The sequence below is a fragment of the Patiria miniata genome, unplaced genomic scaffold, assembly GCF_015706575.1.
Source record: "Patiria miniata isolate m_02_andy unplaced genomic scaffold, ASM1570657v1 HiC_scaffold_23, whole genome shotgun sequence".
Classification (NCBI taxonomy): domain Eukaryota; kingdom Metazoa; phylum Echinodermata; class Asteroidea; order Valvatida; family Asterinidae; genus Patiria; species Patiria miniata.
In genome coordinates this window covers 8,063,712-8,091,184 of record NW_024037062.1, presented here as the reverse complement: position 1 = coordinate 8,091,184, position 27,473 = coordinate 8,063,712, and the positions used below count along the sequence as shown (strand labels likewise).

At 39.4% G+C, this 27,473-nt stretch overlaps 1 protein-coding gene across 1 annotated transcript; it reads right to left on the bottom strand.

The window, feature by feature from the left end:
* Window positions 1-1,199: 1,199 nt before the first annotated feature.
* On the bottom strand, window positions 1,200-26,358 carry LOC119731436 (lactadherin-like). The gene is made up of 5 exons (XM_038204606.1): window positions 26,268-26,358; window positions 13,740-13,985; window positions 3,722-3,868; window positions 2,334-2,551; window positions 1,200-1,346 (listed from the first exon to the last, which is right to left on the bottom strand). Exons 1-5 carry the CDS (start codon window positions 26,356-26,358, stop codon window positions 1,200-1,202), a joined length of 849 nt encoding a protein of 282 aa, XP_038060534.1.
* Between the last annotated feature and the right edge of the window lie 1,115 nt (window positions 26,359-27,473).

The window sequence follows — 27,473 nt, the reverse complement described above, 5'->3', positions numbered from 1 at the left end:
TTGGCATTTAAAAACTGACCCCTACACCTTGGCACATCAACGAGAATCCTGATCCCCATCATGCCCATCCCCAATACTACCTCCAGCCTCCCTTCCCGCCTTCGACAGCGAGCCATGGCGACTTCGCCGTTCTAGTTCAAGGTATAGTTGTGTGCACGTTTATATTCTACTGGTCATCAATCTGTCCAACGATTATTATTTCGTGAGAAATGGGTATTTATAGCCCAAAAAGTGCGCAACCGGCCAAAAGTGCACATTTAAGAGTATTGTATTTTGAGTGAAAACAATTTCATGTTCTAGTTGGTTTCCAAAAATATCCCTTTCACCATTATTTTTCTACATGCAAAAATGTTATTACGTAATTATATGCCCTTGTATTTTATTACAGAATGTACAACTAAGAATCTAAAATATGCTCAGCAAAAAATTTGAAAAAAGGTAAATTTAAATTCTGTTCACCATAATTTTTTTTTAATCCAACTGATTTCTTTTGCCAGCATCAATGTAGCATGGAAAACTCCTGCCTCTAAAGCTCACTGGAAAATTTGACAATTCAAAACTGTGGAAAAGTCTATATCTTAAACCTGGGTTAACCGTTAGTTCTTCAAGCTTGGATTGTACAGACAAGTTGGGGTACTATTTTGCTTTTTTGGTGTCCTCATGTACACTGGTGTCCTCCATAATTTGCCTTGGTGCTCTCGATCATTTGCCTTGGTGCAATTTCCCATTCCTTGGTGCTCTTTGGTAAAAAAAAAAGAGGAGGTGCGGCAATAGAGGGCGCTGTTGGAGCTACCGCGGAACATTTTGGAAAAAAAAAGATTGACGCGCATGATTAAAATCGACGCGCGCGCTGACCAGAGACCGACTTATTTTTTTTTGGCCTAACGCACATACAAAACTGTGCCTGTAGGGTAATTTCTAAAATCACCTTCAAAGATTGTTTCTTCCGAATGATACCATTTCAGGCAGGGAATTGGTTACCAGTCCTATCTTCATTTTGAGCGAGGAATTTCTTGTTCAATCGCCAGGTACGATTCTGGGTAACTGCAAATGATCCTATGTGTCTTTATGTTTTGACTGAAGCATTCTTAAATTTAACACCACGCATCTATGACTTATATATATATCCCCATGCTCCAGTTTGTCGAATTTCCAGCGAGCACTAGAGCTAGGTTTTCCCAAGCTAGCCTCGATGGACTTTACTCATTAATTGTACAGCCGAGGACTTCAAAGCGCATACAGCAGTGCCTTTCCCACTGAGTAGGCAGGATACGCAGGAACCTGGCCTGCAAAGCCTTCGGGAAAGTGGTGGTCACGTGGGTGTTTTTGTCAAAGTTTCCAGGGAACTGTGGAATAAACAATATGAACACGATTTTTTAAACCAGCGTTGAAAGGTTAAGGCCAAAAAAAAAGTATCCGGTTTCTGGTATGTGCGCGCGTCGCCATAGCCATGCGCGTCGGCAAAATGATTTTTTTTTTTTTTAATGAAAGATGATGTCTCAAAACCGCCAAACTCACTGGTTTGACTGGAATCCTGCTGCTGCACAATTTTAACGTATTTTTAGATTGGGTTATGGTCGAGAATAAGCTTTATGTGGCCTCTCTGAACTCCCATATATTTGCACTAATTTTAGTCGGGCACCATTTGCAGTCATCAGCTGACATTTGAAGCAAAAAAATCAGGTAAAAAAAAAAAAAAGCCGCGTCGCCGCACCACTTTTTGGGCAAGCTCTATACCAGAAACTGGAGACTTTTTTTTTTGGCCTAATGGGATAAGTTTTTCCTTGCAGTCACACGGTCTCAGCAGGAGCGAAAGAGGGAGCCCTCGTCCTACGGCGTGCATAATCTTAGTTTTCAGGGCTTTGTAGAATCAGTGAAATAATTAGAGTATTGAAAACACTAAGGCAAGACAACACATTTGTTGATTGGAAAATGGTTGGAAGGAAACATAAGTCGATCTGACAACAAATCCCAAGTTGGCCTTTTTCCCTTCTCAGTATACTATTTTTTTTTCATTTGCTTTTAAATTTAAGAGCGGCGAGGGACTGGTGTTTACGTGGGTTGGACTTGAACCCACGACAATGTGCTTACTAGTGCGAATGTCTTACCAATCGACCAGCAAGGTTGCCTGGGTCTGTGGCTGGTTCGAATCTGATCGAACTTAATTTTTATCCAACATCAGCACCCGTAAACAGAATGTTTTGGGTTTGAGTCCCAACCGACTGAGTATAAAGCTTGTGAATTTTATCTCAAACTCTCGGAGAGCACTGAGCATACGTTATTTATGAAATTAAATCGGTAAAAGGGCAAATTGAACAATGCGATTGGACTACCTTCATCGGTGTACTTGATTCATCATCGGTGACGTCGGTCCATTCTTGGCCATCGTCGCTGTAGGCCACTTCGAACTCTGTCACCCAATCTAGGTAGTTCCCATCCCAGCGCCCCTGGGTGATAACGCCAGTGATGATGACATTGGAACCAAGGTCGACTTGGATCCACGGATGGGTTTCACTAGCTCCAGTATTACACCAGGCTGAGGCGCTACCGGCTGCAGAGTAAGCAGATAATCAAACAGTTGGGCATAGAATACTGCTTAGCAAATGTATGTGCTCAGCTAAAACTGACAACCTGCCACAAGCATTACACCTGGGAGAGGCTACACTTGCAAAGTAAGCGGATAATAAGGAGAAAGTATTGCATGACCAGTTTTATATGCTAATCAAAAATCGGCAGGGAAATAGTCACAAGCAGTGCACAGACTTTTTGCTGGTAACGCTCCTTCATGTGTTTTATACAGCCTGTCCCCCAAAAATGCTGCAAGCAGAAACGGGCTCTGTGTCCTTGGAATATTGAAAAATATTGCATGATGCTTTATATAATGTTAAACCACGGATATTCAGCTTTCAAATGCTATTTGTTTCATCAATTTTGCTTTTGCCAAGTTAGAGATATAGTCCGTTGAACACAAACACTCAAAAATCAATTTGTGCCACTTTCTACATTATTATGCCTATAATGACATGACAAGATATGGCACCGGTTCAAATCCGACTTCAATTGAGTTTCGCAATTCCAGAAGATATGTTTTTATGATGATGATTTAGAGAGTGTGTTACAAATAATGAAAAGAACATTATAATATGAATAACTAAAGTGTTTCTTCACCTATTCATTACTAATTGTATTTCTGCACGATCATACATGTGTTTAATACTGGCAATTTCTGTTTATAGCATCAGCTTACGGAAAGTGGCACAAGTTTGAGTGTTTGTGTTCAACGGACCATATCTTTGGTTTGGCAAAAGCAAAATTGATAAAACAAATAGCTAGCATTTGAAAGCTTAATATCCCAGGTGTAACATTATATAAGCATCATGAAACATTTTTCAATATTCCAAGGACACAGAGCCCTTTTCTGTTTGCAGCATTTTTTTTTTGGGGGGGGGGGCAGGCTGTGTGTTGTGCTTAGCACCTCTATATGACAGTCAGCCATTGAGGAATGAACGACTAGTGAAACTTGTGAAAGTTCCTACTTGTGAAAGTTCCTGACCACAAAATGTGTAGTTATACAATTGAGCAAAACAGACTTCACTTTGAAGCACCACCCCTCCGAGGAGAGTTTTAAACGTTTGGCATTTTTTTCACTTTTGACGAATTGTTTTTGTTTGAGTTGTCTTATTCTTCATCCTATGTAATTGTTAAACGACAATAATGTTACCTTGAAGGTTAAGCCGAGCCCTGGTGGGTCCGTGATTGGTCTTGTTTTGCCACATTGACGACGCTGTGATGCTTGCGTCTGGGATGCGACCGTCTTCCATCCCAAAGGGTCCTCCCTTAGAGCACTTCAAATCATCTGTCGGAGGTACTGGAAAATATCGATCAGGGTGGGGCGGGGTTCATTAAAACAATCACAATCATGTATGTTGATTTTGATTTGTACATGGACGCTGTAGCTCAATCAGACGAAGTGTTTCAAGTATTGTGATTATCATGTTTCACTCAAGCGTCCGTGAATGAATGCAAATCTCTTGTGTATAACAGGGTTGATAATTGTTCCAAATTTGCATATTACAACTCGCGACACAAAGGTCAGGAGGTCATCCAAACCAGATGCGAGATGGCAGATGGGGAACACCGTAGTAGCGCGAATTTCACTTTACTAGTGTGCTATAGGCTCGTTTGAAAGAGAGACAAATAAGTCATTCATAAGATAAATAAGTCGTTTAAACAAGATAAAATCCGTAGCTTAAAAAAGATGAATAAGTCGTTTAAACGAGATAATAAGTCGTTTAAAGGAGATACTATGTCGGTTTTTTTTTGCAGCAATACTGGTACGCTCTACAAAACGCACAGCCAGGCCATGTTTTTTTTAATTTACACGCAAGCGGTTTTGGCGCAGAAGTCGGCGGCGCAATGACATGAAACAAATTAATGCGCGTCAGTATCAGATTATGTTTTTTTCTGAGACCAGCATTTTTTAAAGGGATATTACGTTCTCGAATGCGCCAAGTTGGACAACAAAATTGGAAAGAGCATTTAAAAGAAGGATAAAAAAATCGACATCATAACCATCCTTTAAAAGTCAAAATTTTGACTTTCAAAAATCGAGCTGTTGGGTGCTAGTTTTGAATTCTGCCGCACTTGTCTTACCAGTGCATCGTATTTTGCGGACGTGCGAGAAACAATAGCGTGTGTATTATGTGCCACACACGCGCAACGAGTAAGTACCGTGCATTGAATGAACACGGCTGAAATGTCCGCCGCGTCCGATCCACGCGATGTGAACGACCGTCCCCCTTCTTTCTTTGGAACGGTAAGACATTAGAATAGTTTCCTTTCAACCAGACCTTTGAAATAGGATTAGTATTAATCAATCCAAAACATGACATTTTCGGGGATTTTAGGCAGCAATTCCCTTTAAAAACGCTAAAATCAACGGATACACGAGAAAGTTGCATGCCTTATTTCAATAATTTCGATTCGCCAGGGGGTATAGTTTAATGGTTTTGATTGATTGATTGATTGATTGATTGATTTGATTGATTGCCATTTATTTACAATGGTATACAATAGAAAGTGTTGTGGTTCTCGTGCTCAAAACATTAAAATATTAAACTTTACATGGCAAACATAAAACAACCACATAATTTATATTAATTCCCCTTTGAATTATCTCCTTAAAAAGTAAAAGTCATTAACAAGACAAACGAATTATTACACTGTAATGTAACCAGTGCTTTGACTAGCCCGCTGCGGTATAACCTTGCATTTGGCTAGCCGGCTACCACTAAGCTCGATCCATTAATATGCCTACATGGCAATCCCCCCACCCTCCTCTCCCCCGGAGATTCCACTGTCGACGCCGCTGTCAACGCCGCTGTCCCCTCCAAATCCTGACTAGAAATCGCCTCTCTTGGTGCGTATCCGATGGGTTACACCAAGGGTTATGCGTACTCTGTGACGAAAAACCAAAAGTACAGGCAGTACTCCGCTTTGAATTTTTTTTATGCTGGCTCTGCTTTTCAGTGAACTATACAATTGAAATGTCATGGATAATTTGACTTAATTTATTTATTTCATTGATGCCCAATTGATTTTGGGCAGGAAGACGAGGCAGAAAGCTAGCAATTAATGGTTGTGTCTCTTTTGTATATTTTCCCGGAGTTACTGCATTATAAATGAACGAGGCTCACTTTATGATCTAATTGATGAGAGGAAAAATATCACCAGAAAGGCCTTGGCAATGCTACATTCTAAGATACTATAGGTTTCCCGACTATTTAAATTAAAACATTCTTCATTCCAATGCACCAACTCTAACATTCAATTTCGTCCGAGAAAAATGTCACATGCTTTAAAAAGAAAACCACTTCAGCCATTTATTCAAAGTTTGGTAACCCTCTTTAGTCACCGGGTCGATATTCGACATTACAGATCAATTTCGATATTACCGATCAATTTCGCCGTGCAGCCGGCATTCAGAAATCGAATTCATCTGATATGAATCAATTAGACGAATTTAATTTCTGAATAACAAGGTTTGGCGTAGACGAGACGAGATCGAATACTCCGGGGCGAAACGTGTGCTCATTATTTAAATTTGCCAAAAAATAAAATTAAACATTGGAAGTGCATTAAATCGATGTTGATGGACGAATTTGAATATTAGAAACAGTGAATTCGAGTAATGAACATTTTAAAATAGTCGGGAAAACCTATAATAAAAATAGTGACAACCGTGGACCAATGTTTTAATTTTAATTTCAAACGACAGTAATTTGTCTTATATTACTGAAAAGGAAGGCCAATAGGCTGACTTCTTCATACTTTAAAAGGAATTGAGCCAATTTTTGTCTTCATACTCATTAACCAACGACTGATCACCCCTCAGTACCTCCCTGTCTCATTTCGTTTGAATATTGTTATTTCTTATAAATATCATTGCTCCCTGTGACTTTCGGATCAGGAAGATGTACATGAATGTACACACTATGAAGTCTCATGCAGTAACTCTCTTGTTCACCCGATTCTACCGGCCTTGCATTTAAGCGCAAAATCATCATAACAAAAATCTACGATGGAGGGAAATTATTAAATTCATATTTAATAACCTATCGACAATACTGGTAAGCAATGAGGCAGAAAGGAAGCGCTTGATGACTGCGTTCCTTTGTGTGTATCCGGTGGTTAATGTATTATAAATGACGTAACATAAAATGCAGAAAGGCTTCAGTGATCACGCTTTTAGTGAAAATAATTATCCTTGAGTACGGCAGCCTTTATTTGGATTTGGGGAATCTGCCACAACCCGGCTACCGTTTTAGAATCGATTGAGCTTTTCTTTCTTTTCCCCGGACCGTCATTCTCAGCGACTTTTCTTCAACCTGTTCCCAGCAGGAACTTGAGACTTGGAACGAAAATCAACCCTGATACAGAAGGTACATCATCATGACGTCATCGGGTATCAAATTAACATTTTTTTAAACTCATGGACAAATAATAAACAATCATGTTAATATAGGTTTTCCCGGCCAAAATACCAAGTTTTTATTTAATGTAACGCCTGGCTCATTCAATTTAGATTAAAATTGTAAAATCACGCACATCGTCATTCGACCATCAAAAAGAATCATTCAATTTCACTATCCTTGCATTCTAAAAGTATCGTCTTGTTCATTCAATTTTGTCTGAACCAGCAGTAAGGGTTGATCGGACTTTCATTTTCATCAATGGGCAAACATATTGTACATTTTATCAAGCATCTTTGTGTGTACCCGTTTTCCTATAAAATTCTGAATTATGTCTGCGTAAATTACATCAGACGTCTTCGATCCGTAGATGCACACCTCTCTTGCTTAAGAGTCCATGCAATGAATTTATCTAAGGGAACACATTTTCTGCAACTTTTGACTCCTCTTAAATGCATGAAAACTATTTGACATCCCTTTTTGGTATATACTCTTATTTATACTCTTTAAACAGTTAAACGTTTCCGTGCTTTTCCAGACTACTGAGGACGCTGTTGCTGTGATGTCAATTCAGAAAGACTCTGTTCAGCTAGAAGTTTTCTGTTCAAATTGTCAGCCTAAAATTTGAACGTACTAAAACGAAATGGAATGCCCCAAAACGAAAACGAACATTTGGAGCAAAATCTTGGGTGCCTAAAAATTAAAATTGAATGCCCAATTTGATCAGATATGTGTAAAACATCACGCAAAATTGAATGGCTGATGAAGAAAATGATCAGGAAAAAAAATATGGAAATTGGCCGGGAAAACCTATACTTTGCAAATCTGATAGGCCATACCTTCATTAACATGCTTGACCTTTCCTCCCGGAGTTACCGGAAGGTTAAAGTTAGTTGAATTAAAAATACATACAGAATCCTCAATATCATAAGAAAACTTATTGCTTCCAAATAACGGGTGAATGGACGAGGAGGTAACCTGGTTTGAACATGAACCCTGGTCCGGAAATGTGACGAATTTTGTGACGTCATCCGGGTCAAATTACAAGCGATTTCAGGTGAAAAGTTGAAAAAAATTAGTTAGGACATCAACTTTTTGCACTGACTGAAGTAGGCCCTACTATGTTCATTTTTTATGCGGAGTGGTAAATATTGCCCTGGGCAATATTTTTGACTCCGGAGCATAATGACGCTTGATCTTTACTTCGTGTGCTACCGAAAAGTGCAATGAGAAATTAATAAAACTTGAATACGAAACATTTTACTATAGGTTTTCCCGGCCAATTTCACAAAGTTTTCATTCAATTTAACGCCTGACTCGTTCGATTTAGATTGAAATTGAAAGATCACGCAGATCGGCATTCGACAATCAAAAAGAATCATTCAATTTCACTATCAGAGCATTCTATCGCCTGTCAGCTTCACTCGTCCCTATCAAAGATGCATTCATATTAAAAGTATCGCGTTGTTCATTCAATTTCGTCCTAACCAGCAGTAAGGGGTTGATCGGGCATTCGTTTTCATTAATGGGCAAACATATTTTACATTTTGTCAAACATCTTTTAAGACTTCATACGTTTCCTTATTCTTTAGAGTAAATCATATTTGATGTCTTCAATAATTAGACGCATTTCTTTCTTAATTAAAGGGTATGTGCAATGAATTTTTCTCAGGAATTCTTTTTGTGCAACTCTTTACTACTATGAAATGTAAGAAAACTACACCTTGACAACAATTTTTGGTTAATGTTTTCCCGGCCAATTTCACCCAGTTTTCATTCAACTTAACGCCTGGCTCATTCGATTTAGATTGAAATTGAAAGATCACGCAGTTCGGCATTCGACAATCAAAAAGAATCATTCAATTTCATTATCCGAGCATTTTATCGCCTTTTAGCTTCACTCGGCCCTATCAAAGGTGCATTCATTTTAAAAGTATCGCGTTGTTCATTCAATTTCGTCTAAAGCATTAGTAAGGGGTTGATCGGGCATTCGTTTTCATTAATGGGCAAACATATGTTACATTTTGTCAAACATCTTTTAAGACTTCATACGTGTCCGTATTCCTTAGCGTAAATCATATTTGATGACTTCAAACCGTAGATTGACTTTCTTTCTTAATTAAAGGGTATGTGCAATGAATTTTTATCAGGAATTCTTTTTGCGCAACTCTGTGAAATGTAAGAAAACTACACATTTGACAACACTTTTTGGGTTAATCTTATTGCAAATGTGCACTCCTTTAAACGTTTAAAAGTTTCCATGCTTTTCCGGACTAACGCTGTTACTGTGATGTCATTTCAGAAAGACACTGTTCAGTTTAGGGGTTTTTTCTTTGAAATTATTCATCCAAAATTTGCTAATTGAAAACATATGTGGGAAAGGGATGGTCATTGGCTTACTGCCATAAACTGACACATCATATAATCACCAAAGAAAAGAAATTGATGACATCAAAATATCCAACATTCTAGCAACGTTTTTTGCTGAAATAGCCGTGTAACATTAATCATGCTCGGAATGCCATCACAGGTTTTCTAATGAATATGAAACTTTGCATTAGCATAAAAACGAAGAAGGCACCAAAAACACCCCTCAAAATGGAAAATAAAACTTGCAAATAAGGTTGAATGTGACACCAAGATGTATTTTCAAGGTTTGCATTGCAGACTTTGCATGGGCCCTGTGAATACGGTAAGTGTTTGGTCAGACATACGCAGGAAAACATTTAAGAAATAACGCAAGACAAGTGTTCCCGACGATACAACCATTGCCAAACATACGTGTCCCGATGTATTGCACGTCAAGAAGTCGTCAACGTAAAAAAAGCCCCTTGATCAACCGTTTAAACAAGTATACAGAAAAGATCAACAGTGAAAAAGAAATTATCTTAGTCCCTTTCAATTCATTATTTCGTTGCATCTTGTTTCCCTCATATCAGTTGATTTGTAACATTGTAAATTTTACAGTTAATCAAGATTTTTGAGGGGAAATAAACCTCGGAGAAAAAATAGGAAAAAATATCGATTAAAAAATCTTACTAATTTAAATGACCAAACGATGAAAGCGATTGCCCATAAACGAATAAGAAACGAAAAGCATGGTTATACATTATAAGCGCACAGATGTTTGCTAATTTGAATGCGTCAACCGTCATAAGGTTGCAAAGACTTAATTTAATACTGCTACAAGTTAAGTCTTGAATGCACCAAAACGAAATAGGCTGCCCGAAAATGAAAACGAACATTCAGAGCAAAATCTTGGCTGCCTAAAAAATGAAATTGAACGAACCCAAAACTTATTGCAAAAGTGCACTTCTTTAAACGTTTAAAAGTTTCCATGCTTTTCCGGACTACGTATGATCTATGAGCGCGCTGTTACTGTGATGTCATTTCAGAAAGACACTGTTCAGTTTAGGGGTTTTTCTTTCAAATTGTTCATCCAAACTTTGCTTATTGAAAACATTTATGGGAAAGGGTTGCTCATTGGCTTACTGCAATGCACTGACACAACAAAGAATCACCGACCAAAAGAAATTTATGACAGCTAAATATCCAAAATTCTAGCATTTTGTGTGTGCTGAAATAGCCATGTAACATTAATCATGCCCGGAATGCCATCACAGGTTCAGGCTAATGAATATGAAACTTTACATTAGCATAAAAATGGAGAAGGGACCCAAAAATCCTTTAAAATGGAAACATAAAACAAATAAGGTAAATTGTGACACAAAGATGTATTTTTAAGGTTTGCATTGAAAACTTAATTGTATGGGCCCTTTGAATATACGTTAAATGTTGGGTCAGACATTAGGCAAGAAAACATTTAAGAAATAACGCAAGAGAAGTGTTCCCAATGGTACAACCAAGGTTTATTTCCCCTCAAAAATCTTGATGACTGTAAAATTTACAATGTTACAATTTAACTGATATGAGGGAAACAAGATGTAACGAAATAATTAATTGAAAGGGACTTAGATAATTTCTTTTCACTGTTGATCTTATCTTCTTGTTTAAACGTTTGAGCAAGGGCATCTTTACGTTGACGATTTCTTTACATGCAAGACATCGGGACACGTATGTTTGGCAATGGTTGTACCGTCGGGAACACTTCTCTTGCGTTATTTCTTAAATGTTCTCTTGCGTATGTCTGACTGAACACTTACCGTATTCACAGGGCCTACGCAAAGTTTTCAATGCAAACCTTGAAAATACATCTTTGTGTCACATTTAACCTTATTTGCAAGTTTTATTTTCCATTTTGAGGGGTGTGTTTCGTGTCTTCTCCGTTTTTATGCTAATGCAAAGTTTCATCATCATTAGAAAACCTGTGATGGCATTCCGAGCATGATTAATGTTACACGGCTATTTCAGCAAAAAGGTTGCTAGAATTTTGGATATTTTGCTGTCATAAATTTCTTTTATTTAGTGATTATATGTTGTGTCAGTACATGGCAGTAAGCCAATGACCAACCCTTTCCCACAAATGTTTTCAATTAGCAAATTTTGGATGAATAATTTGAAAGAAAAACCCCTAAACTGAACAGTGTCTCCCTGAAATGACATCACAGTAACAGTGCGCTCATACGTAGTCCGGAAAAGCATGGGAAATGTTTAAAGAAGTGCACTTTTGCAGTAAGATTAACTGATTTTTTTTCAAATGTGTAGTTTTCTTACATTTCGCAGTAGTAAAGAGTTGCACAGTAAGATTTTCTGAGAAAAATTCATTGTACATAATTAAGAAAGAAAGGCATCTACGGACTGAAGTCATCAAATATGATTTACGCTAAGGAATACGGACAGGTATGAAGTCTTAAAAGATGTTTGACAAAATGTAACATAATTATGTTTGCCCATTAATGAAAACGAATGCCCGATCAACCCCTTACTAATGCTTTAGACGAAATTGAATGAACAACGCGATATTTTTCAATGAATGCATCTTTGATAGGGACGAGTGAAGCTAAAAGGCGATAGAATGCTCGGATAGTGAAATTGAAATATTCTTTTTAATTGTCGAATACCGATCTGCGTGATCTTTCAATTCAATCTAAATCGAATAAGCCAGGCATTAAATTCAATGAAAACTTGGTGAAATTGGCCGGAAAAACCTATAGGCCTATTTTAGGAAAAGATGGTGCTGTGCTACCTTTGTTTGTGACGTCACCCCCAAAAAAGAAATTGGGTTCTTTTTTTTCTTTTTCTTTTTGGTGGAAGAGGCATGGCCCGGCCTCCCCCCTCCCTTGGATCAGCCCTTGGGCCTTTGGCACTTTTGTTGGCTTGGAAAATTCTGGGGGGGGGGGGGGTGTCAAGTGCCCCCCAGCCCCCTACCGCATGTTATTGTACGCGGATAGCATTGGTCTATTGCCAGACTTACATGTAGTCTCGCACGCAGCAGCAGTAATAACCCGTGCACACATTATTCCGTGCTGCTGCGTTGCGTGGAGCGGGATCGGGAATATACTTTGCCCGTGCCCGACGGAGGGCCGTCTGCCATGGCAATGTCTGGTCACATCGCGGTGTTTGCTCAGCGCGTACCTGGACAGTGCGAAGCTCCGGGGGGGGGGGGGGGGGGGGGCAGGCGCGGTTCTAGAACCAATATTTTTTTTGGGGGGTGGGGGGGGGGGGCTAGTAGGATGGATCCAGATTTTTTTTCAGGGAGGCATGCTGAAATGTAGACCGGTTATTTTCTCCAGACACAAAGGCCTCCGAAAATCAATTGGGGGGGGGGGGGGGGGGGGGGGGGGGGGGGCGGCTCGTGCCATATTTTCATAGGGGAGCGCTGATGAAATCCTACAATTAGGCATACTATTCAAATACACCCTTCCCACGACTATTATTTAGGGGAGACCGTTCGTATTTGGGGCCGATTTTTATGTTTTTTTGGGGGGGGGGGGGCTAGACCGTGAATTTTATTATTTTTTGTTTGGGGGGGGGGATACAGCCCCCCCCCCCTAGCCCCCCTCCCCCCGTAGAACCGCCACTGGGGGGAGTCGTTACTTTTTGTTATCAGTGGTAAAAGCCTTATTCAAAAATCAAATTATTGTTTGTTTGGATCCTATGATATCAAACATTTTGATAGGTTGGAACAATTTAGATTTATAAAACATGTTGAAAGTAAATAACGTAGCTCTTACAGAGTAATAGAAACTCCAAATTTGGCCATTTAAATTGTTGTATCTCCAAAATGGAAACATGCATATATTGTTGATTCAAACGCCATTAATTTTGTTGTGTAATGTGGTTTTCAGCGATACAAAAATGTATGAGATTTCTTTAAAAAAAATAAAAAATGTAATGGACTCCCTACACTCAGTAAGGGCAACATCAAAATATTTAGAGGGCGGAAGTACGAGGCGATGCACAACGCGGTGACAGACGCAACACACGACGGTGCGGCATGCGACGCGACGGGCGACGGAAGGAGAGACTTTCAGGCACGAAAATCTACAAGATGAAAGGACGGTACGACGCGACGGGCACGACGTGATGGTGCAACGGTGCCATCGTGCCGTCGCCTTGAAGAGGCGATGCACTGTGTTGTCAATAGTACACCATAGGTTATAATCTCCATGATTCTTCAAACGTTCGATTTGTTTCCCTGATCGCAGTTTCAAAGAATATGATGTCCGTGAAGGAATTTAGAATGCTTTATAGCATTGAGTTGCAATATACCTTAACAAGAACTTTCTGTGTTGCGCTTGTTGCATGTAAACAAAGCGTGATGTTATTAGGTATTAGGTATAATCATTACAATAGACTTATACTCACCATGACAGTTGAAGTAGTCATGAATGTCCTCCTGGTCGTTGGTAAAGATGGGAGTGTCGGTGTAGAACGGTGGATGAGACCAACGGACTGGCTGCATGTAGACGGGACCCGGTCTGGTACTGGTACAGGCGCAATGATCTTCCTTACTCCCCGGCATAAACCAGCGAAGACGGCCTGGATGTCTCGCATCAGGCTCCTGGCTAAAGTAGCAGACCCGCTCAGCCGAAACCACGCCCATAAGGGTATCTAAAATGAAGAACATTTCACGCAATAAAAAATGCATTGCCGGTATGTTTTCGGTATCGATTGTATCCGCTAAGATAAACTAAACAAAAACAAAACAAAACCCACCCTTTCAAAAAAATAAAATTAAACAAGCAAACAAACATCCCTACAAAAAACAAACAAATGCGAGTTCACAATAAGCTCTGGCCGTCTTGCATGAAATCTATCAAAATGATCCCTGCCAGAGCTTAAAAATGTGACGCCAAAAAATGCGACACCGATGGCACACATGGAGCACCATACTTTAGACGTTACCTAGATTTATAGCGATTTGTGATGAATACCACGTGACAATATTATTACTGCACATATTTTGCCTCCATTTACAAACATCTTTCGAAATTGTTGCAAACAATTTTTGGTTAACTTTTTAATTTATTTTGTATGTTTTTTTTTCTATAAATTAAAATTTCATTGGTAGTTCTATTTTGTGGGAAACTTATGGGCTGATTTTGGTCAATTGTCGGGGACAGACAAATGCACAATAAACGCGCGTGCGCATCGATCGAACGAAATCGCTGTTCCGAAAACCATCAGCAAGAGTGCATTTTATGACCACGGCATGGCGTTTGGACAATTAGTCAATTATTCCTAGTCAATTTTGGGGACAGACAGACAGACCGACGGACCGACCAACAAGTGACATGTAGTCTTGCCAGAGCTTAAAAACCCACACGGTACAACTTTTAAACTCTCCTTTATAATTATGATGAACAAATCTAAACATTTCAAATGATTTCTACAAAACTTTCTTCCTGTATCCTGATTCGATACCGCGATTGGCTAAGGATTTATATCGTGTAGTTGGTGTTGTATTTTCAACGTGCATTACGTGTTTTCACGATCATTGTAATTATAACGTCCACCGCCTTCTAAATAATACTCCTTTCCTTTCCAATTTGCTCATATTTATATGAAATGTGAAACTGCAGATTGGCTGGACAAGATTGTAACATTTTAACTTGTAAAACAATCGTGTTGTCGTAGCTCACGGGGCGACAAATTGATTCCGTTTTTACCACAGACACTGCTAAAAAACAATAATGTAACGCACAGGCAGGCACCAGACTACTCCTCATTTGGTACGTGTTCAAAAATTTTACACATGCAAATGATCCAATACCAGGGTGAGAGAGCAGATAGTGGTGGGTGCGTACTCTCGACACCCTGCAGAGGGCGAGGTTGCGTGATGATTTGTTTAATATCCTTCATTTATGACAATGAAGTGCAAACGGTTGCCATATTTCACAGCATAACCGGCTAACTCTGCACAATTACATTAGCCTGGAAGTTGCACGGAGGAACGTTTTCCCTTTGAAATGTTGTCAGACTTTCTCTTTTTTACAAAACCCGAAAATTTTGCCGAAAATTTGGAACACGTTGCACACAGCCAAGCGAGTGTTCTGTTCAATAAAATCAGTATGTAAAGGGCTTGACAGATGTCATTTTGTTCTGAGAGTAAGTGTGGCAAGAAAAGCCTTCTAACATGATCACAGAATACTAAATGACTTCTTTCTTTGTTTTATTCCAATTGACAATGAGTCCAGCGTCGGCGGAACGGTTTTCAAACAGGGGAGGGGCATCACCAAAAAAGGGGCACTTGGTCAGTAAAATGCATCTTTCGTCGGTGCAGCAGCACATCCGTGCTGAAATGTCAACACGATTTCTTTCAGCAGACACTTGGTAGGGGGGGGGGGGGGGGGGTTAGAAGCATCTTCCAAAATAGGGGCACTCTTCAAAACCGGCCATTATGCAAAGTACGCATTATGTGCCATTGTAAGGGTTTTGGGGCTTGGTTTTCATATTCCTCGTTCATTTCAAAACCCTCTATACCATTTTGGGAAATGGTTACTGAAAAGAAATTCTATGAAAATTTTTGGGCCAGTTTTGTTTTGCATTGCGAGGGGGCACATTTATGTCCGCACGAGGGGCACTTCGGTAAATCGGGGGGGGGGGGGGCAAAACAATAATTAGTCTAATTTAATGAACACTTCTTTTTCAGCCAAACATCCCATGGCCTCAAAATGAATAATATAATTAGTGAGTGACCAAATACCGGATAAGCGAGACCCCAAGTATAAGGGTTAAGTGACATTGAACAGCCGTCATGTTGACAATTATCCAATTGAGTGGTCGGTTTATATGGCTTTGCGAGGACATCGTATACTCTTGGTAGACATCGTTCACATCGCGAAGAAGCACGGTTCAACAATATAATATTAAGAAGATGCAAGGTCAAATGTTAACAATGCGAATGTACATGGTTCAAATTGCAAAGGAAGCAAGGTGCGACATTGTTATCAAGCATGATTCATGGTCCACATTGACCCGATCGATCGTGAACATTAACAAGATAGATCGTTCACAATGACAAGAAGCAGCTTCCACATTGCGAAATTAAGCAACGTACAACGTGCATATTGCGAAGGTTAAACGTTCATATTGCGAGGTTTCAACGTTAATATTGAAAAGGTTAACATTGAAGTGTCGTTCCAGGGCGACCGTATCCCCCTTACAAGTATTGAGGCTTCTTCAAACAAGTTCATGACGTTTGTCTATCCCACTTGTTTTATATTATTTGGTTCAATTTTGTCTGCCTTTTTGCTTTCAGTTAAATCAATCAAGCTCACCGTTTCATTTTATTTGTGGGAAAAAAAGTGAGTTAAAGGCCCAGGGTTGGTTGATTTAAATCACATTGATTTTAATAACTCATTTATATCGCGATTTAAATCAAATGATTTTTTCTAAATCACTGCTTTAAATCACTTTTTTGTAAAGATCTTTTTTTTGGCAAAATAACGGAACATTTTAATCATTTAAATTAACTGATTCCACCTTATTACAAAGTGTAACGTTGCTGTAGAGATTATTTTCCTGTTTAACGTCGGTCAGCATCACATATGGAATTCCTGAACCACCCGGATCAATAGATAAGATGCATAGAGTATGTACTAGGCGTGAAACAAGCTTCTTTAACGAGGTAAAACGTAACAAAAAACAGGTCAAAATTATATGTAGAGATTTCTCATCCTGGACCTCAGTCGTAATGCAATGAAAACTTCGTCCAACCTGGGCTATAAGGTAGACTACATGTAGATGAAATCAAGAGATTGTTTATTGTTTATCTCTGATTTTTTTTTCAAAAGCATTTATCAATTCAGTTTTTTTGGATGATGGGTATTATAGGAACCTGTAAACTCCTTAGTGATGAGTGTAAGGGTGCATGGGGAGTTTTTAGACACATTTTAGACGTATCAATATTTTGAATTGAAAAAAAAAATATGATTTAAATTTAAGAAATCTGCATTTCAATCAAATAAATCCGATTTGTTTTAATTTTAATGCCATTCACGAATCGGCCTAGTTTCAAGCAAAAAAATAATGTCTTGGTGCTGCACTTTGCCAAAAGCAACTTCAGCGCAGTTACAGTCTTTTCACTGGAATTATGAGTAAGATTTGAGGCTTTGCATGCATGGTGGAGATACTAAAGAATGAAAGGTTTGCGGAAACACCTTGTGGGAATAATTTCTCAACTAAGAGAATGGTTCTGAAAAAAAAAAACCCCACAGGTATATACGCGACGTTCCGGTCAGTATGCTCTGACCGTCTTCAAGAGAGTGATTATAACTGGCATTAACCTTATGGTCAATCACAATTTAACGGCCCGTAATAAACGAATTGTAATTCATGGCTTACTAAAATACTACAAAAAATATATACAATTAAATTGAGGGGGGTCATGTCGCTGCCCATGGAAATGCCCAGGTTTATCAATTTGTGAGTTTGATGTATTCAAATAGTGTTAACTTCGATCCCAACCCTAATAACACTTCTTGTCTTCCTTTCCTATACAAATTCGTTTGGTTCGGAAGTGAAGCGCCTTCAGGAAACACAACACGCCAAGCGATTAATCTGAGGTTAGGGTGAACGTCATCATCAGGAATAACGGGACAATAAAACTAATCAAATGCTGGGAGAAAAAAATTGAAGTGAAATAATGGCGACTTACCAAAGACGCAAGCAACAAGTGACGCCAGGGCAAGACGCCGCATCCTGATGACAGGCTCGGTTCCTTCCTCCCGATAGAATTTGGTCCGGTTTGGTTTTTGTACTGGGTTCGAAATCCGAATGACAGATGTTTCAAAATGTAGATATTTCACCACCAGTCAACACGTTTTGCCGAGTACATTCAACGCACTAATCATAGGCCTATCGGGTGCGATTCAGCATTACGCCCGGGCAGCCGGGCTCATTGATGCACGGTCATTGGCTACTAAGATTAATATTAACGCTAATGCATATTCATGGCACAGGAGCCTTGCGGTGAGGGAGACCTTTGGGAAGACTAGGCTGGTTCCCGCTTGCATAATATGGGGACCGGTAGCTAGTTTTCATTTAAAGCCATTGATTGGATCACCTCTGCGCGTGCGCAGCATGATTATTTTTTTTTTTTGAAAAATGATGTTTACATCATGGACGACAGTTGAACACATGGCTTATCTAAAAAAAAACCTGACTCTTATCATAACCAGTACTCTTATCATAACCAGTAGGGAAAATCGCCAGTGTCTCCACAAAGGCAACTTTCAGGCACACTTCAACTGCATAGGTTTCAAATGCTGAAAAGTACTGCCCCTCTTTATATCTCTTTATTGATAATTGCCAGAGACACTTTCGAATTCAGCGAAAATCGAAGCTTATCACCAAACAAACTACACATTGGTGATAGCCTTGTTGCCATTTTGCAATAGGCTGGTTCCGCGCTAACATTTGTGATTTTGTATTCAGGGGGCGGGAATCAGACCTATGATAGTCCTGCATATAATGCTCTGAATTCGAAGCCCCAAGTCCGGGCCAGAGGTGCATTGCCATATTTCTTAAATTTCCCAATTCCATGGCTCTTAGAACCCTTTATTAAATATAGAAGAATTTGAGTGTATAACTTGTATTCATGAGCTCGGCGGACGGATTTTTTTGCTTATTTACATGGGTCTACTCCCAGGGTTTCAGACCTGTAAATCGACCCAATAATTACATACACGTACCTCCACATTTTTTTAAAAATACTCAACACTCTAGATCTCCAAGGCGTTTGAAATTTTAATTTTAATACATCTGTTGTATAGGTTTTCCCGGTCAAATTCCTAATATGTTCATTCACCTCTGAAAATTGGTCATTCGTTTTCATCTGAATTTAAAAGTCGTTCTGAACATGCGTTTCATTTTCGCTACCAGAGCATTCGATTCCATTTTAGTTCAATCAATTAAGTGATTGAGCAGCGCCTTTCGATTCCAGAACTCTGTGCTTAAAGAACCAAAACCTCAAAACCAAATGCACGGACAATGAAAACGTTTCAACTTTCATTGAATTGAAATGGGATTACAGGCATGCATTCAAATTCAGACGAAAATGAATGACCGATTTTCAGATTTCTTGAGTTGTTGCCCCTAAAACGAGTTTGTTTTGTATTTCAAAATTGAAATTTCGTCCAGTGATTTGTCATAATGACTGAGTAACATGATGAAATTTAATTTTATGGGAAACCGTCAAACAATAGCAAATAACATGACCGAAACAAATAAAGTATTTTAAACGCGAAAAATACAAACCGAATGAAAAAAAGAAATTCAACGCCCATGGACAAAATAACACAATTGTTGTTTGGGCAATAACCCGAGCCTATGCAGGCCCCGGCTGTATTCAGTTTTAAGTGTGGCCAGCGATCGGTCTTAATGTTTTACATAAGGAGATTCAATTTCGTGAGAAACCGTCAAACAACAACTGAAAGTTTCTTTCGAGAAAGGGCTCGCTAAATAAAAATAGTGGTCTCGCACCAAGACGAACGTGCGAACGTGCCTAATTGAGCTAGTTTCGTTCAATAGAGGGCGCGCCACATAAATAGTGGTCTCCACACGGATGCTACACTTTTATTAAACATAGACGATAATTCAACAATACATCTTGTATTTCTGGAGTTGTTGCCCCTAACTCGAGTTTGATGGTGGATATTGAGACCACTATTCTTGTGGCGCGCCCTCTTTTGAAAGAAAATTAAAGTGGGCATATGTGCTAGACCAGTAGCAGTGCACCCAATCAAATAAATTCCCACAGACAACAGTGATAAATGCCCATACTTCAAAACTCTCACGGGTGTTCAGGCTGCACAGAAAAATGATGAGCAACATGTCATCTTTCATTTTCTTTTCAATTTTTGGTGGGTTAACATATGACTTTCCGAAACATTCAAACCCAAAGAAGACGACCCCTTAAACGAGAGATGTTTCCCAAAGTGGAAAGGTTGCCATCTTGAGAACGGATCCATCCACAACATGGCTATTAGCGCCACTTTTGGGCCCTATTGCATCGGAAATGCTCTGAATTGGAAGTCCCAAGTCCGGGCCAGAGATGCATTGCCATATTTCTTCATGTCCCAATTCCATGGCTCTCAGAACTCTTTGGTATATAATAGTTTACGTCCAATATTTTGCGTTGGTATTTGACACACAAATCTCGAAATTTGACTAGAACCGCGAAAGAATGAATATAAGTTTAAGGAAATTGCATTTTTAGGCCGACACGTCTTATTTTATCGTCATCAAATTTCTTCATAAAGAGGTCGGGCGATATAAACACTGCTCACCGCACGCCGACTTTTGTCCATTCACGATATAAACAAAGCTATTGTAATGAACAAATCTCACTTTGCATTGAAATGAAATCTCGTCCAATCTCATGTCATGATATTTGACAAAAGAATCTCGAATATTGACGGAACCGTGAAAGAATGACATAAATATAATTTTACAAATTGTAGTGTCAGGACACTCCGCATTTAAATAGTTTTTTATATAACTGCACTTCCCATTCTCCCCTAAATCGATCTGAGATATGGTGATGTTAAGTAACAACTGCTTTGTTGATAACGCCCTCTACCGCTGTGACAGCTTTACTATGCAAATTCATGAGATACGAAAATGATGGTGTGCTTTATTATAAGCATTATTGACGGTGGACAAAGGAATGGTGTACTTGCAGTAGTTGTTAGTCATGTTAGTTTTCCTGGGTATGGAGTTTTAATTTCTAAGATTTTTGATGTCAGTGCAGACATATTTGACATCTAGAATATTGTTAAATTTCATGTTGTTTTAATTTCATCAGTGAGAGTTTCACAGGGAAATGTTTTATGGAATCGAGTCAGAAAGTGCTTTTAATTATTGTAGCAACTTTTATTTATTTATTTATCATTATTACTACTATTACTGTAATAGGGCGACAGGTTTTGCGAACTCTGTCCACAATAGGGCGATACACCTTATTGAGGCTACAAAATAACTGTCGCCCTTTTATGAAAACGACCCTTAGGACAAGGAATTTTGCTGCCGAAAACCATCTAGATCGATTCCTCATGGTCCAATTAGTATAAATACTAAATTTCGTGGAAAAAACATAAGGTAAACTTGGTTTAGGTGACAGTTTAGGTTTGTGCACAAGTCTATGGGAAAGTCACCCTATTGCAGCCAAAAGAGTTATTATTATTATTATTATTATTATTAATAATTTGGAGGGGGGGGGGGGCTAATTTATACCGTTAGCTCAAATTTGGTTTGCAACTACCAAGAAAGAAAACAAGACTAGGCATGTGTAGTGAAGATGGTCTTAGAGATGAACTCGGTCTCAGGGGAATAAGGAGTTACCTTAGTCATTTGTTTGCGGGCCACGGTAGGGCTTAGACAAGTCAAAATCTTAAGAGACAGTCAGTCAGGTCAGGTCAGGTCAGGTCAGGTCATGTCAGGTCAGCTAGGTCAGGTCAGTCAGATTGGGTCGGGCTTATTCAAGTCTAAATCACAAGAGACAGTCATCAGGCCAGTACTTCACGTCAGGTCAGGTCATTCAGGTTAGGTCAGGTCGTGTCAGGTCAGGTCAATCAGGTCGGGCCGGCCAATCAGGTCAGGACAGTTCGGGTTGGGTCTGGTTTTATTCAAGTCTAAATCTTAGACAGGTGAGGTCAGTTAGTCAGTTCAGGTCAGTTCAGTTCAGATCAGGGCAGGTCAAATCAGGTCAGTCAGTTTGGGTCGGCCAGTCGGGCTTAATATTCTAGTCGAAATCACAATAGACAGTCCGGCCCGGTCCGTTCGGTCGATGCGTGCCAGTGTGCTAGATAGGTGCTAAATAGTATAGGCTGGCCCTCTGGGACCAGCACAACTTTAGTTTAAACAAATACATGTAAGGCCATGAGACACTTTAACAGATCACTGACAGTAATAAATGATATCTAGAAACAACACAACACTGCAGGTGCACGCTTACACTCTATCTAAAGTGCTTTTATTGAATGAATACATGTATACATTTAACACAGAAAAGAGACGTGGAAGATAAAGGCTTGTGTCATATGCCAAACTTTCTCTATCATGTCTCTGGCTACATATTTATCTAATTTCTTGGGCTTTAAGTTAATGGCCACCATTTGCAAACATTTTTTTTTTGGCGTCTCAAGAAATATCAAAATAATGCAATCAATCTGATGCAGGATATTAATGACAAACAAACAAAAATTTCGTCTTAATTAGGCACAGTAGATGTCATACTTTTGAGAAAACTGTAACAATGCATCTTTTTTTTTCTCACGCAAAGCATGTTTTGTTTGGCTGTTTGAAGGTTTGATCCTAACCATCGCGATGAATTGATGGTTATTCTTTTTGCCTGGAAAAAGACAGAATACTGGGCGGAAATTTTTTCACAGGATGCTTTATATCCTTTTATTTTCTGAAAATTAAGTAAGATAATTCATAATATTTTGATAGTTTTATGTTTGAGCGTTTGCAAATGGTGTCGATTACCTTTAACCACTTCAAAAGTTAAAGGAAAGGGGAAAAAAGAAAAAAAAAGAAGGGGAAAAAAACCCAAAACAATTTGCTAAGGAGTATTTCCAGTTACAATTGGTTTTTATCTATTTCCACCAGTTACTGAGGTTCATGCTTAACCATGTGGGAAAGGACAATTAATAAGGAGTAATAATCTATATATAATAATGCTTATTTCTATTAAGAAAATAGTGTATACCAGATTTGCTAAGATAATTAAGTAAGGTATATTGGATATTTGAAAAGTTTCATGCAATATTTTTTGGAATTTTATATAGTGTTGTTAAACAAAACTGTCGGCAGTGCATACTGAATAATATTCATTCCATGGGTTTACGAAGTGATTTTGAGTGGGTTAACTCTTTTGTAGTGACTCAAATTTACCCACTTCAAATAGCGCCCTCTTATTGTGTACGCCATACCTTAACAAGGATAATAGCTTGTAACGCTTGCAGTTATTATCCAAGTTTCAGGTTAACTTTCATCCGGAGATTGTCGAATAGTAGTGTTTTCTGGGTCCAAGAAAATCCCGACAAATTGTCTGACATTTCCAGAAAAAGATTGAAAACGCCCGTTTGTTTACATCTGGCGCGTCTGCGATTTTTGCCTCTCCTTTAAGTATTTCTAGCAGTGAAAAAAAAAGCCATTGAATTTCAACTCAAAAATTAAACCGTCATTTTTGGCGAGCTGCGAAGCAGAAGCGAGCCTATGTAATACCAATTTCCGTCCGTCCGCCCTTACCAGGGACCACTTGAGGGGTACCCGTCCTTTGTTCGAGGTACCCCACCAATAAAATCTTTAGAAAAAAGGGTACCCCGCAACGAAATCTTTAGAAATAGGGACAATGGGACAACAATGCTGATAAAAATGTTGAAGTTTTTGGTTCTAGCTTACGGAAACGTATTACCGCCACACATTTATTTATTTTTTTCACGTACGTACGTGATAAGTTTCACGTACGTACATGATAAGTTATCTGTTTCACGTACGTACATGATAAGTTTCACGTACGTACGTGATAAGTTTCACGTACGTACGCGATAAGTTTCACGTACGTACATGATAAGTTTCACGTACGTACGTGATAAGTTTCACGTACGTACATGATCAGTTTCACGTACGTACGTGATAAGTTTCAGTATATCACGTGTTTTACTGCGTGCGTTTAGTTAGTCTGGTTCCCAGACCAAAAGATTCTGACTATTCCTGATGAATCTTAGGCAGGCAGCCTCCGTGGCTAAAAATAAACATGACGACATTGATGGCCCTTTTTCAAAGCTCGGCTTCGTTTCCGATTTCGCTTTATCACGTTTAGCTTTTTAATGTTTTGATCAAATTTTTAAGTAAATCACTTGCTTCGTAATATCATACAGTAATGCTAATACAGTTTGATGTTTTTTGTAAGATAACATTGACTAATGTTGATCTGGAATCTTCAAATTAAGGCACCCAAATAGCACTGTTAGCAGGCGGAGCCGAAAGAAGACAGAGTTTTGGAGAATCTCAGTAATGGTCGTCAAATTCAAAATTGTACATGACACAGCAAAAAGTTCGCCCATACGATCCGATTATATTTGATGCACAAAATCGTCGTTGAATTTCAAGATTTCTAAATGAAAGCAATGAATATTAATTATCAACTCTTTTTAAACAAATTAATAAGCAATTAGCAGTTAATTAAACCTATATTATATTCGGAAATACTCGGGCGCTATCCGATTGTCGACGAAACGAATTCGGCAAAGTTCGGAAATTTTCGGGGAAAAGGAGGAATTCCTCCCGTTTTAGTCACAAGATTCATCGGGAATAGTCAGAATGTTTTGGTCTGGGAACCAGATGAGCGTTTAGTTTCAGTTAATCGCGGCATGTCAACGATGTGACCAGAAGTGCGTCAAGTCATACGAGCAAACTAACACGTGTAAATGTACTTCCATATGTGAAACATATCGCGTACGTACGTGAAAACTTATCGCGTACGTACGTGAAAACTTATCGCGTACGTACGTGAAAACTTATCGCGTACGTACGTGAAAACTTATCGCGTACGTACGTGAAACTATCACGTACGTACGTGAAACTATCACGTACGTACGTGAAACTATCACGTACGTACGTGAAACTTATCACGTACGTACGTGTAACTTATCATGTACGTACGTGAAACAGATAACTTATCATGTACGTACGTGAAACTTATCACGTACGTACGTGAAAAAAAAAAAAAAATGTGTGGCGGTAATACGTTTCCGTACTAGCTAACTTGGGTAAAAATGAAATGCAGTTTTATACATGTATCATCTTTATAACTTCAGTTAGGTTCAAATTGCAGTAAATTATATTATTTTATTGAGGATTTTTAATTCAAGAAAATGTTTTATTAAGTTTTTAATTGTTAAATGCTCATGTAAACCGGTATAACATGTACATGTATGTATACCGATATAACATTTACACTATGTATTTCGGGGATGTGCATGTACTTGAACTTTTAGTTTTATGTGGTTGGATTAGGGATAGGGTAGGGGAGGATGGGGGTGGGGAATAGGGATGGGAGATAGGGGTTGGAGTTGTGGTTTGGGTTGGTATAAGAATGGGTAGGGGAGCTAGGGTGGGGTGGGGTGGGGTGAGTGGGTTGGGGTGGGGGACAGGGGTTGGAATACTGGGTTTGGGTGGGGTCGGGATGTGTACAAATGTATGGGTGGGATGGAGACAGGTAGGGGGAGGGTTAGGGGGTCGGGGAGGGGGAAGGAAATAGGGATTTGAGTAGGGTTAGGGTGGGGATGTGTAGGGGTGGGTGAGGATGTGTAGCGTGGGTGTATAGGGTTGGGTAAGGGGAGGGGGCAGAGGATAAGGATCGGGGTTGGGGTCTTGTGGGGAGGTATGGGTCAGTATGGGTAGGGGGATTGGGGTGGGCGGGATATAGGGATTCGAGTAGGGGTTAGGGTGGGGATGTGTAGGGGTGGGTAAGAAGGGATAGGGGAATTATAGGTAGGTGGGTGTAGGGGGTTGGGTGAAGGAGATAGGGATTGGAGTATGGGTGGGGTTGGGTAGGGGGAGGTTGGGATGGGTGTGGGTAGGGGGTTCGGGGATGGGGTAAGGTTTGGGGCATGTGGTGATGGTGTTGTGTCTACATGTACATGTATACCCATTCTTGTTCCGCATTTAATTGTGGGGACTACACAAGAGTTCTCCTATGGTAATACAAGTGCGGGGACCCGAAGACACTGTGGGGGCTGCAAAAAGGCTCCACAACTGGGTCCTAATTACCCTAACAATGAAAAACCTCCCCATAACGCAGTGACGGCTAACCTATATACATATGTATTTATTAGGTCATCTGTTGACTTTTTATGTTGACATTTAAAACCTGACCCTTACACCTTGGCACATCAACGAGAATACTGATCCCCATCATGCCCATCCCTAACCCTACCTCCAGCCTCCCTTCCCGCCTTCGACAGCGAGTCATGGCGACTTCGCCGTTCTAGTTCAAGGTATAGTTGTGTGCACGTTTATATTCTACTGGTCATCAATTACCAACGATTATTATTTCGTGAGAAATGCGTTTTTAGAGCCCAAAAGAGCGCAACCGGCCACAAGTGCACATTTAAGAGTATTGTATTTTGAGTGGAAACAATTTCATGTTCTAGTTGGTTTTCCAAAAATATCCCTTTCACCATTATTTTTCTACATGCAAAAATGATATTACGTAATTATATGCCCTTGTATTTTATTACAGATTGTACCACTAAGAATCTAAAGTATGCTTAGCAAACAACTTGAAAAAAGGTAAATTTAAATTCTGTTCACCATAATTGTTTTTTTAATCCAACTGATTTCTTTTGCCAGCATCAATGTAGCATGGGAAATTCCTGCCTCTAAAGCTCACTGGAAAATTGGACAATTCAAATCTGTGGAAAAGTCTATGTCTTAAACCTGGGTTAACCGTTAGTCTGGTTCCGGCTCCCTCCATCATAGCCCTCACTAAGAATGTAGGAGGTGGGAACAAGTGCGAACGTCCATATACAGGGGCTCAGGAGGAGTGCAAATGTCTCTTTTGCTTTTGAGCATTTGTTTTGGCTTTTGAGCATTTTTTTCCCCAGTATAACAACAAAATCGCTGAAAATCATGAGAAGGGTGCATAACAAATTAAACTGGTTGAATTTGTAGCTCAGTGAATACTAGATATTTTGAGAACAAATGCACAATTTGTTGGCGTCTCGTAAATAAATTCCGTTGCTAACGCACGTACAAGGCTGTGCCTGTAGGCAAATTTCTAAAATCACCTTCAAAGATTGTTTCTTCCGAATGATACCATTTCAGGCAGGGAATTGGTTACCAGTCCTATCTTCATTTTGAGCGAGGAATTTCTTGTTAAATCGCTGGGTACGATTCTGGGTAACTGCAAATGATCCTATGTGTCTTTATGTTTTGACTGAAGCATTCTTAAATTTAACACCACGCATCTATGAGTTATATATCCCCATGCTCCAATTTGTCGAATTTCCAGCGAGCACTAGAGCTAGGTTTTCCAAGCTAGCCTCGATGGACTTTACTCATTAATTGTGCAGCCGAGGACCTCAA